Source organism: Enhydra lutris, unplaced genomic scaffold, assembly GCF_002288905.1.
Source record: "Enhydra lutris kenyoni isolate GAN:26980312 unplaced genomic scaffold, ASM228890v2 scaffoldscaffold1, whole genome shotgun sequence".
Taxonomy (NCBI): domain Eukaryota; kingdom Metazoa; phylum Chordata; class Mammalia; order Carnivora; family Mustelidae; genus Enhydra; species Enhydra lutris.
Window position 1 is genome coordinate 81,779,063 of NW_019154085.1, and position 19,952 is coordinate 81,799,014.

The 19,952-nt window shown below is 40.5% G+C and overlaps 1 protein-coding gene across 3 annotated transcripts in view; it reads left to right on the forward strand.

The window, feature by feature from the left end:
- Positions 1 to 2,872: 2,872 nt before the first annotated feature.
- Positions 2,873 to 19,952, forward strand: part of LOC111155043 (integrin alpha-V) — a 105,517-nt gene continuing 88,437 nt past the window's right edge. The window contains exons 1-3 of one of the 3 annotated variants that reach the window (XM_022515261.1): positions 2,952 to 3,312; positions 8,147 to 8,149; positions 14,698 to 14,825. In XM_022515261.1, the coding sequence (XP_022370969.1) occupies positions 3,134 to 3,312; positions 8,147 to 8,149; positions 14,698 to 14,825 (310 nt within the window). In that variant the 5' untranslated portion in view covers positions 2,952 to 3,133. Of the gene's footprint in view, positions 3,313 to 8,146; positions 8,150 to 14,697; positions 14,826 to 19,952 lie in introns of all 3 variants that reach the window. The other 2 variants (XM_022515105.1, XM_022515185.1) reach the window with 2 other exon arrangements.

A 19,952-nucleotide genomic window follows, 5' to 3' on the forward strand; every position in this document is an offset into this window, starting at 1 on the left:
CCAAGTGTAGTCTTAGTTTGATTATGGTTATTGAAGGAACTGTTGGATAGGTATTAGGAGAACTAAGAGAGTGTAATAATACAAATTTAGTGTCATACAAATATACTATTACTACTATACTAAACTACTAATAGTAGTAAAAGTATTGCCAACAAGTACTGTTCAATTCTATGGGTAGGTACTATCATCCCTCCCATTTTACAGATAAGAAAACTGAGGCACAGAATGTGCCCAGGGTTACAGAACTAGTACTGAATGAATTCCAGAATTGAACTCACTCAGGCTTTTGAATTTACAAAAGCCAGTGGAATCAAACTTCTAATTAAAGGACAGCATTGGTAGAGGGTAAAATTTGAAGTCAAAATTCTTTTTTACTATCTAATATTTTATTTCCTCTGTAAAAGGAAATTATACTTAATGTAGATATATTATTATCCAGTTCATTTAAGTTGGGAAATTATTATAATGTAGTTAAAGAGCAGTGTCAATGGACTGGGGGAGAGGCACATGTTTTCTTCCATAGAATAAAATATGCTTCCCCCTCTCCCATGCACGTAGTACCTTAGCACATTGTGGATCCTGAATAAGTGCTGGCTGAATTGATACGTACTGTAATACATTCCCTCAATTTGCAAGGTGTTTGGTAGGTGACTGCTCAAGCATGACTACTCTGATAAAAAAAAAAAAAAGCTTGCACTTATTTATTTGAGAGAGAGAGAGAGAGAGAGAGAGAGCACGCATGAGCACGCACACTTGCCCATGCATTAGAGGGGAAGGATAGGGCAGAGGGAGAGGGAGAAGCAGACTCCCTGCTGATCAGAGAACCCAATGCAGGGCTCGATCCTAGGACCCTGGGATCATGACCTGAGCTGAAACCAGTCACCCAACCAACTGAGCCACCCAGCCACTCCAAGATGCCTGCATTTATAACCCAGAGTGCCTTAAGGTATTGGGTTAGTCTGATTCATTGTCTCCTAATAGAAATGAGGTCCTGAGTTTACTCAATTTTTTAAAAAAAAGATTTTATTTATTTATTTGATAGATCACAAGTAGGCAGAGAGGCAGGCAGAGAGAAAGAGGGAAGGAAGCAGGCTCCCTGCTGAGTAGAGAGCCCAATGGGGGGGGGGGGGGGGGGGCGAAGCAGCTTCATGCGGGGCTCGATGTGGGGCTCAATCCCAGGACCCTAAAATCATGACCTGAGCCAAAGGCAGAGGCTTTAACCCAGTGAGCCACCCAGGCGCCCCGAGCTTACTCAATTTTGGTGGGCACATAGGTGTTGCCATTGCTTTGGATTCTTCCTTTTCCTGATGTTTTTCCTCCCTTCCCCTAATCTGTTGGATCTCTGTCCTGGATCAGAAGTTGGGGAGTGGGAGGGCTTACCCGTTCCAGCCAAGTTTAAACCTCCACACTCTTCTGCCTTTCCAGTCTGGATGGATTTCCAAGAGGATTGGTTATCAGGCTTTTAGGGAATAAAAACCCCTTTGAGTTTATGCCTCTTTGGTGCATCTGGAACACAGGAGAAAGGTGCATTTGTATTTTTGTGTATTTGTGTAGGATCATCTGTCTGACATGGTAATTTCCTTTAGACAATTGTGCTGGGCCATGGTCTGTGAAACATGGCCAAGGTTTTGCTGCATATTTTTTTTAGACAAATTTAAGAATCAATATTTATAAACCAATTAAGTATTATAAATTCAAACTAGCCATTTCATTTCTCCTTTAATACATATTCCTTCACAGGATTAATTAAAAGCTATGAGATTAATGTGCATTGTGATTGAGTTTTAATAGCTACTTTTGGAAAATGATCCAAAATTACTGTTCTAGTACTTGTAAGTTTTTAAAGTCTATACAATGCATTTATACTCTCTTGTGTTGTTCACCAAATTCTTCAGCACATGATACACAGTATAGGAGTCAGGTCCCTGGCCAAAGTTTACCCATCATTTCATGTCCATTCAACAGTTTATTGATCGCTCACTCTCTGCTTGGCAAGGTGGTAGGACTACAGACTATAAAGACAGAGATCAGGGTTCCTGCCTTCGTCTCTCAATCCTACTGTCAGGAACCTAGACGCCACGAAACACACCAAAAGCAACATGTCCAGAGAGGCCTTACTTCAAATGTGCACATTCCTTCCTCCAACTCTAAAATAGTATTTCTACTCAAATGTCTTAATTCAATGAGAGTTATTCTCACAACGTCAGCTTATAAACTTAGGGTTTCGACTAGTCCTACTTGATTTAAAACTGTTACTGCCAATTCTTTGCCTTGCCAATCCTTCCAGTTCAGCTTTAACACAATTCGCCTGAAGAGGCTGTGCTAGCATTCTGGAAGTTTATAATTAAGTTCAGTGTGTACGGGAGAGTGGGGGGGAGGAAAACGACCGTTAATTATAGAGTTTCGTTTGTGAGAGCCTGCCAGGGTTTTAAGAAGCAGAAACAGAGAGGCGAATAAAGCTTTCCTCGTCTCTAAACAAAAGTCGCACGGAGTTCTCGGCGGGACCGGGGAGTGTGGGGTGCCCTTGGACGTGGGCGGGTTGGGATGCTCTGCCAGCACTTCGTCCACCACTATCCCCTTTAAGCTGGGTCTGAGGCCCTCGTTCCACAGCGCTAGCGCGGCCGGGGACTCGGAGGGACCGGGGCTTCGGCGCAGGCACCTTACTCCCGGCACGGGAGGCGACAACGCGCACGGAAGTGCGCTCAGCTCTCCCCGGTCGTAGGACGACTCTCCTCCCCCACTTCCTCCGGCGCCGCGGCCAGTCCTCCGGGGCCGGCCCCTCCCCCTTCCCCGCCTCCTCCCTCCGCCCGCCGCCGCGCTCCCCTAGGGGAGAGGCGCTCACCCGCGCAGTCCCCAGCGCGAACCGAGGCGCTGGGCGGCCGAGCTGAAGGGAGGCGAGGGGCCGCCGCCGCTGCTGTCCCCGCCCCGCGCGCCCTGCGCCCCACTTCCCGGGAGGCCGCTCGGCAGCTCGGCAGCTCAGCCCTCCTGCTTCCTCCAGCGGTGTCCGGGACTCGCCGCCGAGCGAGTGACGGGCAAGTTTCGGCGTGCGAAGGCGGCGGCGGGCCGCGGACACCGTGCGCTCCGGGAGGGGTGGCCGCGGCTCCGGCCTCGGCGCCCCGCGCGCACTTCGGCGATGCCTTCTCCGCCGCGGCAGCGACTGCGCCTTCGCCGCCTTCTGTTCTTTCTTCCCGGATTCCTGCTGCCTCTTTGCGGCGCCTTCAACCTCGACGTGGACAGTCCTGCCGAATACTCCGGCCCCGAGGGAAGTTACTTCGGCTTCGCGGTGGATTTCTTCGTGCCCAGCGCGTCTTCGTAAGTGGCCGCCCTGGGAAGGAGAATCAGCCCCCTCCCCCACCGCGCGCACCCACCCTGCGTTTCCCGAGGGAGAGTCTCCGGGAGGGATCCCGGCGTCTGTCTGTCTGTACCCCCCACCGGGGGGTTAGCTTCTGGGGGTATGAAATATCCGGGGGACGTGAACCCCCGCGGCACCCACCCGTCTCCTCAGTTCCCCTCTCCTCTCCCCAGAGGAACAGCTTTGAGGTAGACTTGTGCTTAAAATTCGGGGGAGGTGGAAGGCAACAAAGGTTGGTCCCGCCGCACTCCGCGCCGCCTCTGCTGGTGTCCGGGGGACTCGGGACTCGGATGGTCCCATTTCCGAACTTCTTTTTCTCGGGTACCAGTTCGCCTTCCCCGTACTCTGTCCTCTTCACGGACTTGAACACCAGCCCCTTTCGCTCTCCCTGCGCAAGCCCTCCCCCACACTTTCCGCCTGTTTCTCATTTGCTCATTTTACAGACTTTCTGATGACTAAAATGACCAGACTGTCGAAGTAAATTCATTGTGTCTTATCTCCGGTACTGACAGACCTTTGCACATGTGAGACTGAACAGATGAATTGAATGTGTCCTGTGTTCTTTTTATAGTGATTCAGTATTTAGGTCATTGTTCAGAATGAACAAGGGTGTTTGCTGAGTTTTCATTCACTCCAGGTCATTTGAATACTGCAGTATTTAACAATTCAGTTATGTTTTCAAACTGCCAGTGTTTCGCGTTTCACAGGCCCTCAGGATTTGTAACAAGAGTTAATGTCATTATTGGATTCAGAGTTGTCTCTGACTTTACCAAACGATGACCTCATTGTCACCACCTCACCTCCATATTAGCGTTAGAAGTACTTATTTAATAAACGTTCACTAGATGTCTTATGATGTTTAAATCTTGTTTTCAAGAAGCAAAACTATCCTTAGGACTCTTTGCAAGCTCTTAGAAATCGCAACATTTCCTCCCTTCTATAATGAAGATACTATTTTTGAGGTGGGGGGGAGAGGGGGTAATTTTGATGGTCAGTACTCGGACAGGGCCATTTTTCCAACTCATTCGTGCCTAATTTGAGTTTGATCTAAATATTATTTCACGACTGTTATAACATTCAGCAGGATTTCTTCTTAATAGTGCGAGTGTTGATTATCATTCATTTTAGTGAAAACCTTTGCAGCAGTAAGTTGGTTGGAAGCAGTTAGTGGAAACTAGACATTTTATGTCATGAACTCAGTTTTGTTTGTTGTCTCCAGTTTCAGTCCTTTTTGTTGAGCACAAATTTTCCAGAATGATAAAAAGTAATCATTAACTTGGATAACGTTTTCTACCTTCTCATTTAATTTAATAATTTTGCCAGTCTTACCTGTTATTTAAAAGGTTTTTTGTTTTCCAGGTATTTTTAAGTGTGTGCCTTTATGGTACAGATTTTATTTTATTTTATTTAAGATTTTATTTATTTATTTGACAGAGAGATCACAAGTAGGCAGAGAGGCAGGCAGAGAGAAAGGAGGAAACAGGCTCCCTGCCAAGCAGAGAGCCGGATGCCGGACTCGATCCCAGAACCCTGAGATCATGACTTGAGCCAAAGGCAGAGGCTTAACCCACTCAGCCACCCAGGTGCCTTATGGTACAGATTTTAGTTCTTAGAGGTGCTCTTTTAGATTGAATTTGTACAGAAATTCTAATAGTTTTGAAAAGACCTCTCAAGAGTTGATACTTTAAAATTAGCAAGAGTTAGCACTTAAATACTTCATAGTTGGAATGTTTTGCAGAAGGGAGTAATTTTCTGGCAACCCTCTGAGTTTAGTAGTGTAAAGAAAATGACAAGATGATAAACTTTAAGTGTTGTTGGAAGATGGAAAATGCAGTAATATTGAATGGTTGGCTTGAGTTGTTTACCATTTTTGATTACAAGGCTGGATGGCTAATCTTTGACTAATCATTATAGTCATTGAGTATATTACGAACCCACAAGTTACATGACTTCTCATGCCAGCCTACAATGAATGGTAAGGTAAAATTGAACTTGGTTTGGTTTCATGTAATATTTTGAAGTGTTCATCAGTGACTTTATAACTGATAGACAGGTGAGGTCTAGATGTAGCCTACCTTAAAAAATAGACATCAAAGGCGCCTGGGTGGATCAGTGGGTTAAGCTGCTGCCTTTGGCTCGGGTCGTGATCTCAGAGTCCTGGGATCGAGCCCCTGCATCGGGCTCTCTGCTCAGCGGGGAGCCTGCTTCCTCCTCTCTCTCTGCCTTCCTCTCTGCCTACCTCTCTGCCTGCTTGTGATCTCTTTCTGTCAAATAAATAAATAAAATCTTAAAAAAAAAAAATAGACATCAATGGGGCGCCTGGGTGGCTCAGTGGGTTAAAGCCTCTGCCTTCGGCTCAGGTCATGATCCCAGGGTCCTGGGATCAAGCCCCGCATGGGGCTCTCTGCTCAGCGGGGAGCCTGCTTCCTCCTCTCTCTCTGCCTGCCTCTCTGCCTACTTGTGATTTTTGTCTGTCAAATAAATAAATAAAATCTTTAAAAAAAAAATAGACATGAATCTTGAGATTAAAAAAAAAAAAACCCAAAATACATAGAAACAGATTTCTAGTTACTGAGCTTTTCAGATTTAATAAAGATTAATGTAAAATTATGCTTAATTTTGTAAAAGATGCCTTTAAATTTAACAAGCATTTGAATCCAAGGTATATGAGGATGCCATTTGCATTAGCAGCTGCATTTATTGTTGTTGTTATTTGGTATGATTATAAACTTATAAAAGAAAAAATATCCACATAATAAAAAAAAATGTTTGCTAATTAAAGATTCCTTTCTTCTGAAGGAAGAATGCCTGGATTAATGAGGAAGCAACAGTAATGAAGCCTTCTCCTGTCCCTTCTGGTTTCTTTCCGTGTCTAAATACCTACAGCGGTGGGGGGGAGGGGGGCTCCTGGGTGGCTCAATCAGTTGAGCACCCAAACTGTAGCTTTCTACTCCTGTAATGATCCTCAGGGTCCTGAGATTGAGTCCTGTATCAGACTCTGCGCTGTTCCTCAACACCAGAGTCTGCTTGGATTCAGACTCTCCCTCTTTCCCTGGCCCTACTCCCTGCCCCCTTGAGTGCTCCCTCTGTCTCTCTCTAACATAAATAAAAATAAAATAAAATCTTAAAAAAAATAAGTACCCACAGCAATTATCTTAGGTTTCACTTTGTTGTTATAAAAAATTGGTATTAAATTATTTCTGTATTTATGTGAAAAGTAATGAATCACTGTTTATTAAAGAAAAGGAAAAATAAATTACTAAGGAAAAATATTAAGGGGACACCTCAAGAAAATCCCCCCAGTAATGAGTCCTAGGTTTAAAGTGAAAAGTCACAAGAACTGTGTTTTAAAAATTCTGAAAAATGAAGAGTTAGCATTCTATAATTTTTTTTCTTGTATGCATTAATTTACAGTGACTATATTGCCAAACTTACATAAAATTTAAGGATCATGTATAGGCCATGGAGTAAAGTCACATTTATCCTATGGGGAATAATTTGAAAAATTAAAAATTGTACCCCAGGTTTAATTATAATAATGATCTTATGTTGGTAAGTCTATTTTATAAATTATAAAGCACTTCACTTACGTACATATGATTTCTCACTTCACTCTATATAGCATAAGCCACCAGGGGAAATAGGGAAGTGGATAAACTCATTCTTACGAATGAGGACACTGAGGCCAGAAGGGTTTTCAGTCATTTTTTTTTTTTTTTTTTAAGATTTTAAAATTCATTTACTTGAGAGAGAGTGTGGCAGGGGAGAAGGAGAAGAATGCTCCCTGCCTCAGCATGGGGGGCTTGATCCCAGGAGCCTATGATCCTTTGTGACCTGAGCTGAAGGCAGGTGCTTAACTGGCTGAGCCACACAGGTACCTCCACTTTTCAGTATTTATTTGTTAGGGTGGATTGGTGTGGGGAAGAGGGCAAGGTGGGATCAAAAGACAGTGTATGAAATTCAAATTCCATTTAATTTTCCTATTCAAATTTAAATTTTTTTTTTTAGAGAAGAAAGTAATTGGATGATTTTCTTCCTTATTCTTCAAATAGAAGTTATACAATTCTCATTTTACATCAGTATTTATTTTTAAATAATGCTATAATGAGCAACACTGGATTAGAATTCTTGCCCTTTTCTCTGTTTAACACTAACGAATCCTAGGGCCCCTGGGTGGCTCAGTCAGTTAAGTATCAGCATCTTGATTTCAGGTCATGGTCTCAGGGTGGTGAGATCTGAGATCCAGGTCCCAGTCAGTCTCCTGGCTTGGAGGGGAGTCTGCTTCTCACCTCCACCTCCCACTGCCCCTCCATGCACTTGCACTCTGTCTTGAATAAATAAATAGATTTTAAAGAAAAAAAAACACTAACGGAGCATATTTACTGTTACTTCATGTTCCTGTGACCCCAAGGACAAGGTGAGGGTGAGTATGCCCTCAGCACAGGTCTTGCAGAACATTCTGTAGTTCTCCATCTAACTTCCTGTTTGTAGCACCTGGAGAGCTTTTAAAATAAAACTGCTGCTCTGGCAGCATCTTGGACTTAAAAATAGAGCTCCACCTTCATATTCCAACAGCTTGTGGATCATTTCTCCTTGACTAGCCCATCTTACCTCAACTAAAAATTATCCCTTTCACCAAATGGGGTCAGTTGCACCTTTGTTTCTATTAATGGTGCCATCATCTTCTCTTGTTGCCCTGGAAATAATTTCATATTCCTCCCTCTCTTTTTCTATTTTTCTTTGTCTCTCTTCTTGTACTCCCCTAATATTAGTCAGTGATTAGTCACCAGACAGAAGGTCCTAGAAATTCTTGGTTGTTAATGTTTCTTGCATTCATCTCTGCCTTCCATTTCGACTTCAGCCTCCTTATTTCAGCACAGTCCAAAGTGTGGTCTGTGGCACTCAGATCCTTATCACTTTGCCCATCATTTGGCTCTTAGATCTTACTTTTTCCTAATAGTTTTACCTTTCTGAAGTGTCTTTTTGATCTGGTATTATTCTACTAAAATTTCCTCAGCAGTGGAAGTCCAGACTGCTTTATTTGGATGAAAACCCTTTCAGTCTGTCACAGTCCACATGTCCTTTTTAATGTTCATGCGCCATTTCTCCCCCTCACCATTGTAACCATCTTCATAACCCTTTACGAGGTGATGCCTGCTCATTTTTGTGAACTTAGTATGGATCTGGCTATTTTGGTTCTTTATTCTTTTTTTTTTTTTTTTTAAGATTTTATTTATTTGACAGAGATCACAAGTAGGCAGAGAGAGAGGGGGAAGCAGGCTCCCTGCCAAGCAGAGAGCCCAATGCGGGGCTCGATCCCAGGACCCTGGGATCATGACCTGAGCCAAAGGCAGAGGCTTTAACCCACTGAGCCACCCAGGCGCCCCCGTTCTTTATTCTTATCATAAATAATATATAGACTACAGCCTTGTTATTTAAAAACCAAACTCTGTGTTGATTTCTCTTGATTAAGACCCTGGATTTATAAGACCTTATAAGAGAAAATGGAAAGTGCATAGAATTTACAGTTACTGTGCTGTTTTACATCATATAAATGTTGACTCTGTAGCATTTTTTTTTAATGAAAAGTGAATCTGAGACGAATTACAGCTCTGAAAAAATATTCATGCTATTTTATACATATTTTTCTATATATGCAGATGATAATTTTTATAAAGTTGCTTTTGTTGAAGCGTCATTCATTGGTCAGCCCAGAGTCAGCCAACTATATTAAACATGCTTTATCTTGGAGAAGTCAGTGCTGAAAGCAGCCAAATAACTTAGTTCATTTGAAGGGTTTAAAAAAATGTACTTGTCATTGTTTGGCTGGTTGCCTCTCACCGGTACTGAAGGTCACATTCCCTGAAGCAGCTGCCCTTAAAGTACATTTTGGATAGGAAGTGCATCCCAAGGGCATCCTCCTGGCTGGTTTCTCTCATCCTCTTGTTTCTCTCACTTCCTCTTCCTTCTCCCTCCCCATCTCCCCTTTTTTTCTTCTCCCCACCTCTTCTCTACCTTTCTTCCCTCTTTTTCTTTTCCATCCTCTGCCCCGCCACCTCTCCCTCACTTTCTCCCCACTCCCTCTACCTCTTTCTTCTACTCCTCCTCCTTCCTTCCCCAGCACACACTCTGCCCTTTATCTTTTAGAATTCATTGGCATGATTTTAATTAATAGTGTGCTCAGGTATGTAAACTGTAATGTATAAATCATATAATGGAAATGTCTCAAGTCATTTGAGAAGAATGGTGAGGATGAGGATCCTGAGATTGTTCTTGGGTAAACTTTTTGGAGGGAGATGAAGTCCAGGAGAAGGCTGCAGGCATATGAAACTAAGTTGTTTAGCTTCAGATTTTTGCTGCTAAGCAGTGAAATCTCTTGTTAGCCTCAACTAACCCCTTGTATCTTCCCCAACTCATCACCATTGTGAGGAAATGTTGCAAGTACCCTATTTGGTACTCTACTTCCTTTTCTTCTATTGAGATCTTACATTTAAGTTAATTACTGGTTCTTTGAGGAAATGGGGAAGAAAAGTCCTTTTGAAAACAGATTTTAACTATTATATTTCTTATTTTATTAGAGAGTGTTTTATTAATTGTTTTTAATGCCTGTGCCATCATTTTGTACTTTTATGATGCTTGCAGATTTTTCTGTTGTCTACTATCCACATTCAGAAATTTTTTGAAAGTACTTATAATGGGCATTGTTACATAGAAGAAGAAACTGAGGCTCAGAGATTTAGAAGTGACTTTCTAAATTACTTTATATTGGGTGATATAACCTATAGTATCAGACTATCAAACAGTGTTGCTTATATTGCAAAATTTTCTCAGTGCTGTCGCTTCCCTTATCCTAACTAAGCTGTTGTAGACATTGATTCTTAGATACACTTAAAGTGATGATTACTTATTTTTAGAAAGCATTTCATTAACAGGCTGTTCCACTATTGTGGCAGAAAAATACGTATGACATAAAATTTACCCTCCAAATACACATCAACAGGCTTTTGTTTTCTGTAATATGTGTTGCTTTTATATTCCTTAATTTTCTCAAATATCCTTTTTTGAAAAATTATCCTATACCCTATTCTCTACAAATATTTAATTTTTCTTCTATACAACTCCCTCTTAGGACTTAACATTTGTCTAAGGTGGTTTACTTTTTCCATCTTTTCATTTTCCATTTATTACAGAAAGTTAAAGAGTAACTTAAATATCATGTTGACACTTTGGACAAAGCACTTTTATTCCTCAGCTTTTTCCCCCCATTAACACAGCATTTGTAAATTGACAGTGCTCACACATTCCTTTTATATTATCCTACCATTTCTGTGGCATTTCACCAATGTGCAAGACTGCACATGAAGGTAAGCTTAGGAAAAACTGGTGAACCGCCATTTAGTACATCTAATTACTATCATTTCATGCTTTCAATGTGCAAATGGTCTGATGAAAAGCAGCAACCTTGTTCCTCGTCTTATCCAAGGAAGCTGAGCTTTGTGCTGCCAATGGAGTGCAGTTTTCATTCAGAACTCTCCTACTGTTTCCCTTTTCTGTCTTTGCTAAAGTCCACGTCCACTAGTAACTTCTCAGCCCTCTCTCTGTCTTACAGTGCCCAAGTAAAGAAAGTATCTGAAATCCAAGATGAAGAAGAGATATGTTATATAAATTATTTTAAGGGTAATTTAAATAATTGGATGTTTAATAGAGGATGATTTCTGCATTCTAAAGGGGTTGGTGAGAGTGGAAATGGCCTGTTTATACGTGGCTATTTTAAGATTGAGACCTGTAACTATCCAATTTACTTGCTACTTACCTGTCAATTTAAAAAAACTTTTCTTGGGGCACCTGGGTGACTCATTTGGTTAAGCATCTACCTTCACCTCAGATCATGATCTCAGGGTCCTGGCATTGAGCCCTGTATCAGTCTCGCTGCTCAGCGGGGAGCCTGGTTCTCCCTCTCCCTCAGTGCCTCCCCCCCCCCACATCATGCTCTCTGTCTCAAATAAATAAATAAAATCTTCAAAAAAATTTTAAAAAGACAAAAACTTTTCTTAAGTGCTGGTTATGTGGCAGATGCATAGATAAATTAGAGCCTCCTACTTTCAAGGAAGTGATTTATTATAAAGTAGGAAGAATAGCTTTGAAAAAAAATTACAGAAGGTTCTGTAACATGCACTATGATGGTGGTCCAGAAATGAGTTTTGCTTGTAGATTGCTGGGCGGATTCTGAGAGCACCTTTTCTGTCCTCTTCTGGAACCTGGCTATTATCCGCAGCACTGAAATCATGTGCATACCTGTGCTTGTACTATGCTTATTAGAACTCTTGCAGGAGTTGATCCTATGTCTTTTCAAGTATAGATCTTGAAAAGTACACTTGTATGAGATATTCTTTTTCCCTGTCATGCACTCAAAAATCATTTCATCCAGATGAGTGGGGGAAGTTTTATGATTTTTGTGGCCAAATTTTTGACCTGTTGAAATAGAAAATTTTATAAGTATATATGTAATTTATCTGTTAACCAGCTCTGCTGCAGTAAAGGAGGGTATGGCGATGCTTAGTGCTCTCTTATTCATGGGGGGTAAGGGCTCTCTTACGCATAGCCTTATTTTTTTTTTTTTTCCTGTTGAATGAAAACTCAGTTGGCTCTGATGAGAAGGAGCCAACATTGATGTTTTACTGATGCCAAATATGACTGCATAAAGCTTTATTAAACAGGGTGTGGTACGGTTGGGAGTTTTGCCTTTATTTTGAGTATGGAGTTTTAAGATAAATATCAGAAAGCAGGATTTCTGTAACCCATCCATTCATGCAGCCAGCTCTTGACTAGTTTAAGTAAGATTTAGCAAATGCCACCCACAAGAAATGAAATTGAAATTTGTAAATAACAGTTCAAATGAGTGCATTCCATATTAAAATGTAGGTTTGTTCATAACTTTACAAAAAAGTGAAAGGCATTTAAATATTTTCTTCGCTAGAAGTTAAGTGACTGTTTAATAAGGAAATGAAATAATGGTGATAGTATTTATTTAGGGGCTTCTGTGTATAACTATATCCTGTTTTCTTTTCTATTTCAATCAATTTCTTCTCATTCTCTTTTACTTTTTGCTCTTTTTCTACCTGACTCCTAAATGCCCATGCTCCTCAGAGCTTGCTCTTTGGTCCGCTTCTCTCTAAATCTCCTCTCTTCGTGAACCTGTCTATTCTAAGTTGACATTCTTAGTACATTAACTCTAAGGCAAAACTCCATTCAGAGCTTCTGACTAGCAGTTAGGTGCCTCACAGATGTTTCAGACTAACATTGACAACTGAATTCTTGGTTTTCCTGTGAATACTTAATCTGCCTTTTGCTTCCCTAATCTTGAAGCTTTTTTTGTGTGCAGTAAATGGTTCTCCCGTTCATGCAGTCCTGAAGGAAACCTAAGTGACTTTTTAAAAATTTCTCTTTCCCCATATTCAAGCCACCAGCCATCCCTGTTCATTCTGCCCTCAGATATTTTCCAAGTCTGCCCACCCATCTCTTTCTCTACCCGCCCTTCCAATCTAGGTCACTATCATCTCTCAGCTGCTAAAAGTCTCTTGCTTTCCTTGTTCCATTTTGCTCCCCTCCCTTCTTATTCCTATCCCCAGAATGTGCCAGATTTAGTTTTCTTTATTAGATTGTGTCATTCTTTTGCTTAAAAAAAAATTCCAAGTCTTCACATGGACCGTATGATAAAATCCAAAGTTTTACCCTGGCTGAATAGGGCTGCTTGGTTTAGCTCAGGCTCCCCGCCTTTATCTTCTGTCGCTCTTAGCTTGCTGTCTTGCCTCAGCCGTACCTCTTTTCTTGAAACTCTTGGAGACTAAGCTCTTTCTAGCCTATGGTCTTTGTCCCCTGCGGGGGTGGGGAGGTGGGGGGGTTGCTGCCATCTACCACTTCACTTCCTTAATTCTACTTCATTCACCACTTCAATTCACCACTCCATTCCCGAATTCTCCCTTTCTCCCCCTCCCCCCCCCCCCCGCCCCCGCCACCAAACACTACTTGGTGACCTTCTAATCTCGATTTATTTAGAAATAAGTTTCCTTGCTAAGTGAGGTTCTTGCATATCTAAATGAGGTCTCTCTTCATTCTTTACAGAAACTTCCTTAGACTTCATTATCTAAAGGAAGTCTTTCTCTCTCATTCCTCAAAGATAATCACTTTCCTTTATCTAAAGAAGGTTTCCTCTCCTTGTTTCCAAATAATCTGTCTCAGCCAACTGTTGGTTTCCTTCACAGCACTTGTAACCATGACTAATTTTTTTGGTTAGGTTCTCTGTGTCTCCGAAAAGGGAATGTAAATCACACCGAGAGCAGGAACCAAGGTTGTGTTTTTCATCTTGGTGCCTCCAGTGCCCAGCACTGTGCTTTGTGTAGAGCAGACACTCAGGCCATTTCTTTTTCTGAATGAATAGGAAAAAAAACTGAAGAAAAAGTCTCTTTTGCTTGAAAACTTAACTCCTGATTATTTTGTCTTCTGCTCATTTTATCCAGATGACTACTGATCCTATTCTTTGGCCAGGGATTGATTAGATCAGTCCTCTGAAAAGAGGAATCTGTTTGGCACTTAAAATACAACAGTTCTGAAACAAGTTTTCCATAAAGGAAAATATTAATAATATTCAGAATTGCCATACTTTTTTAAAGATTTTATGTATTTATTTGACAGAAAGAGAGAGCCCAAGCAGGGGGAGTTGTAGACAGAGGGAGAGGAAGAAACAGGCTTCCGCTGAGCAGAGGGCCCAATGTGGGGCTCATCCCAGGACCCTGGGATCATGATGTGAGCCGAAGGCAGAGGCTTAACTGACTGACCCACCCAGGCACCCCATAGAACTACCATACTTTAGAATAATTTATATATATATATATATATTTTTTTTTTGTTTAGCATTCAATATACAGAAAGTCTGTAGCTGACCACGAGCACAGACAAAGCCCTCCCAAAAGACAAAATATAATAGCAAAAAATCAAGATGAAACATCCAGACTCTAGCTAGCATACATTTTTCACAGCGTTTTTGACATGTAATTGACATATGATAAATTTTCTATATTTAAAGGTAAAGTTTGAGCAACACACATTTTTAAATGAGATGTAACCCTGAAACTGCCTTATAATGTGTTATTAGGATGAGTAAACTATGTTAAATAATATATGTATGTAAGAACACCAAATGAATCTAGAAGATTGATTATGCTCTCAGTGAATGCTTTTTAAAAAATTGGGATAATAGCAAGAGAATGATTTTTCTTCCTAAATTATAAGCTATTGTTTATGCTTTGTTCCATGTAAATTCTATCTTCCCTTTTGTATTTTTGCAGGATGTTTCTTCTGGTGGGAGCACCCAAAGCAAACACTACCCAGCCTGGGATTGTGGAAGGAGGACAAGTCCTGAAGTGTGACTGGTCTTCTCACCGAGGGTGCCAACCAATTGAATTTGATGCAACAGGTAAAGGTTGAAGCGGTCCCTTTTCTTATTATTTGATATTTTTCCCCCTCTTCCCTTCCCTCCTGTTGGGGAACAAGAATGCTTGTTTCCTCTAAAGGCCCTTTTAGCTGGACTAAGAATCGAATTGATATGAGACAGATTAACAGGAGAGAATGAGAAGTACCAGGAAACCATGGAGACATGGAAATTCCAGAGATAGGCAAAATGAGGTATATATGTCATCTGAACTAAGGAGAGAGGGAGTAGGGGGCTGGGATTTCAGAGGAAAGGAATGCATTCATAGAGTGGTAAGAAAAGCAGATGTTTGGGGCACCTGGGTGGCTCAGTCAGTTAAGCTCTGCCTTTGGCTCAGGTCATGATCTCAGGGTCCTGGGATCTAGCCCTGTTTGGGCTCCCTGCTGAGTGGGGAGTCTGCTTTCCCCTCTCCTTCATCCCTTTCCCCCTGCTTATGCTCATGCTCTCTCCTTCTCTCAAATAAATAAATAAAATCTAAAAAAAAAATATGAGCAGATGTTTGATAATTAGATGTTTGCCCTACCATACAGATGGGTCACTGAGCTAAAATTTATCTCTGTTAGTAACTACTCTGGGAAAGACCCTCAATTTAGCTTCTTCTCTGTGGTAAAGGGGACAAAAGTAGTCTTTTGAGCCGGCAGGATCTCAAGTGTCTTCAGCTCAAAATAGTCCATATGCCAAAGTGGTGCATTCGGGAATAGGGGGATAGCAGTCCTGAATCCCTTCATTCCACCCATTTGGTATGTTTTAATATTATTTAATTTTTGAAAGATTTTACTTTAAGTGTAACTACTTAATAAAACAATGTATATAAGCAACTCAACATCCCCAGAGAAAGTTACATGAACACTAAAGACGTATTATTTTTTCTTATAATTTTGTGGTATATAAAAGCCTTAACAATACATGGTATTTTCACTATTTTGGATGTCTTCAATTTCAAACTGATAGTCTGTAGAAATCTGGGGAAAATCTATTAAAATGTTTTTGTACCTCTTCTAAGAAGAGGGAGCAAAGCTTTCTGTCCTTTTTTCTGTCAGCAAAATTGAAGAATGCCTCACTGACAATTGTAGATCAACTCCCTAATCTTGAAATAATCTAAGCCTTGAGTTGTACTACCAAAACCAGTTGTGAAATCTTTTATATTCAAGTAGATTTGGTTGACTTAAAAAAAATTCTTACCCCAAATTTACTGGGGGAATTATACCTTATGGTTTGGATAACATTAAAATCTTATCTACAGGGATAAATTTCTGTATCAGTCAGGATTGTGGTGGAGAGGAGAAAAATCACATAAGGAAGATGAGAAGAAATAAGTTGAGTTTTAATTTATATCTATGAAAGAAAATATATATAATCCTGTACACATATGTATTAGTATATTTATCTACATTTGTGAAAACTTAGAGAATCTTCAAAGAAGTAATATGACATCATTCTGGTAAAATAGTTTTATAGAATTTTTTTAGCACTTTGGACTTGCTGGGCTTTGATAGAGTATTTTAAGGTAAGCCTGAAGATAAATGATTTTTTTCTTTTCCATATCGTTTCCTGCTAGTTCTAAAATATAGTAGTTCTGGGAATTATATTAGTGAAATAGGAGTCATGATGTAGATTGTTCCATTTGACATCCTGATCAGTGCCAAAATGAGTGTCAGTCATTAAACCAGCTTTTAATGGAAATCAGGTCACGTTTGTTTTTTTCCACTTGAAACCATCTACATTAAACCCTGTTGTTTTTTCCGTATATGGCTGACATTGGAAAAACCCCAAGAGTATGTAAATATAGGCTCAATTTTACCACAAATGGAGAAATACCAGTGATTCAAAATATTAATGGTCAGGGCATTTATATTTTCTAACAAAATAGAAATGATAATAGAATGAAACTGTGGTTCAGTTTTGATAGGTGGTACTGTTGATATATTTCTGTATTCAGCACTATTTTTATGCAGTATAAGATAATTTATTATTTTTTTGAAATTTGGCTTTATATACTATTTTGTTTATTCAAAAAATAATATATGTATTTGGTCAAAAATTTCAAACAGTCCACAGAGGGTATACGATGAAAAATAGGAGTCTCTAACATCAGCCTGCTTAAAGGCAATTGCGCTAAACAATTTCTTTGATCTTTCTAGAATTTTCTTACTCCTACATATGTGTATATCCTTCAGAAAAAAAAAAAAAAACCTCACAAATAAGAATATACTAAATATTTCTGTTAGGCGCCTGACTCCTCCACGCCCCCTCCAGCAATATAAATCCTTTGTAGATCTTTCTTTTCCATAATTGATATATATTGATATATGTATGGATTTACTTCATTCTTTGCAAATCACTGATAGTATTTTATTCTTTAGTATATATAACCTAATTTATTTAACTCGTATTTCCTGTTGCTGGACATTTAGGTTGTTTCTAGTCTTTTGTAATTATAAACACTCCTGTAGTCAAAAAAATCTTGTACTCATGATTTGTGCAAATATGTGAGTATGTTTATAGGATAAAGTCCTAGTAGGGGATTTTAAAATATATATATTTAAAGTTTTGGTAGATATTGCAGATTACTCTTCACAGAGGTTTAGGCTCCTTCCATTATGCTTTCTCACATCCATGACAGTACCACTTATCACTGTATATTTATCTTTGTCAATTTTATATGGGATATTATTTCATATATTATGTATTATATATTATATATGTTTTATTGTTTTATATGGTGATATTAATTTGCATTCCTTTAAGGGTAAGAGAAGCATCTTTTCATTTGTTTGTAAGCCATAGTATTCCTTTTTCTGTATGCCAGTTTTAATATATTTGCACATATTTTCTGTTGATTTGTGATTTTAAGAAATGAATCTCAGTTGATGGCATTCCATCCTTTTGGTTGCTTAGGCCCAAATCTGGAGTTACGCTTGACATTGTATCTGTCAGCAAATCAAGATCTAACTGCTTCTTGACATTCTGCTGCTAACATCCTGGTCCAGGCTACCATTGTCTTCCACCCGGACTGTTGCCCTGGGCTGCTGAATTAGTCAGGGTGCTGCCAGGAAGGAGATGCTACACTTAAATTGGGACGGTTTGAGGAGCTTTTAGTAAAAAGACTGTTTACAAAAAGTACTGTGCAAGGTCTCATTAAAATTGGGCCTCTAGGCCTGAAGGGAGGTAGGAAAGACCAGTTAAGGGAAGGGAGCAGTTACCAGAATCCAGAGGATTCGGTGGAGAGAGCCCCAAGACAGGGGCTGCTGCATTTGTCAGAGGGTAGTAGCCAGCCCAGAGTAACTGGAAGGGAGGAGCCAGGGAATAAAACCTGACCTCACCCTTCTTCCTCCCTGTAATCCTGTGTGTGCTCCCCACTGCTGGAATCCTTCTGGCAGCCAGCAGGCGGGGCATCGGGGCAAAGATCAGGGTGCATAGGAAACCTGGAGGGGCAGTTGGAAGAGAGCTAGCACATCTCACTGTTCTCTCTACTTCTGCCTTGGTCGCCTCTGGACTGTTCTCTACAGCAACCAGAGTGATTCTTTTAAAACGTTCAGATGATAGTACTCCTGCTTGTATTCCACTAATATCTTCCCATCTGTCTCACAGTAGCTGAGAGGTCCCTGAGTATTCCAGTCCACTATTTGTATTTTTACCTCCATCTTCTGTTCTTCCCTCCATTTTCTTTCAGCTTCACTTGGCAGGGGCTCATAAACAAAGGACACAGTCCCACCTCATCCTTGCATGGGCTTTTTCCTCTGCCTGGAACATTGTTTGCTCAAATATCAGGTGCCCCCTCCACCTCTAGCTTCAAGAATTGCTCAAATACCATCTTCTCAGTAATTCTCTGACCATCTTAATTAAAAACTGCAGTTACCCTTTTCCCACTTTGTACTCGGTCCTCTTTTTGCTTTATTTTCCCCTGGAATACTCACATTGCTACATAAGGTATTTAACGTCTCCTTCTCTAGATTAGTTTATATGTTCCATGAGGACGGGGTTTTTTGTTTGTTTTGTTTGTTTTTATCTGTTTTATTCACTGCTGAAACCCTAAAGCCTACTAGAATAATATGTGTTGCCTAGCACAAGCTGGGACTTCTGAGACTTCCCTCGTGAGACTTCATTTTTTTTACATTGGAATACATTCATTTTTTATATTAGAATTTTTGTCCACATCGTGTTCATTTGAATTTAAGAAAGAGGACAATATAGATTGCAAAAATCTATTCAAGATAATGTATATCTGGAAGATAGACTATGTCTTGACTGTGGAAGAACTGCTTATAATTTAAGCATCCCCTCAACTTGCCTTACACTTCTCTCCTGAGGAGCTCTCACTCTATCCAAGCCCAAACACGTAAAGCTTCTCCACACCGCAGATGCCTTTTATCTTTTCCAGCATCTCAAGGGAGATAGTGGCTTTTCTGTCTTTCTGTCATCTCAGTCACATTTCAAGGGAGAGAGTAGCTAAGGGGATGAGTGTGGTTTGTGGAGGCTACCGGCCTGGGCTCAAACGCTGGTCCTGCCATTTATAGTGGTTTAACTTGCACAGTAACTGTCTTTTTCCTCCTGCCGTGTCCTCCTCAAACCTGCTCCTGGGTATGCATTAAACTGAATGAGTTAAAAATGTGTGAGTTCAGCCATGTAAGGTGCTTGGGAGTGGCACATCACAGTGGCTCAGTCAATACAGGCTGCTTTGTATTGTTATCACCTGCTCCCTCAGCCTTCTCATGGACCCTGCCTGTTCCTTCATTTATCTCTCTGTCTCTGTTCTGCACTTGCCCTTTTTTTTCCCCTTTTAACTTGCAAATATGTTTAAATTGTTTCTACCTGAAAAACTAATCAAAACAGCGTCCCTGTGAACATCATTATTTCCTTTTAGTCATTTTCCTTTCTCCTTTTATCACATTCAGGAAATTGAATCCTCTTCATCACTTCCCATGTCCAGCCACTTCAGTCCGGCAACCCAACAGTGGCTCTGACTGAAATCATTATTGGCTGCCTACTCAGTGGTCCCTTGGGGTCCCTCATCTTGTTGGACCTCTCACAGTTTGCCTCGCTGACCATTCCTTCCTTGTTTTAAAGTCTCTGCTCTTTGTCTGGAACTATTGTGTCTCCTTATTATTCCTA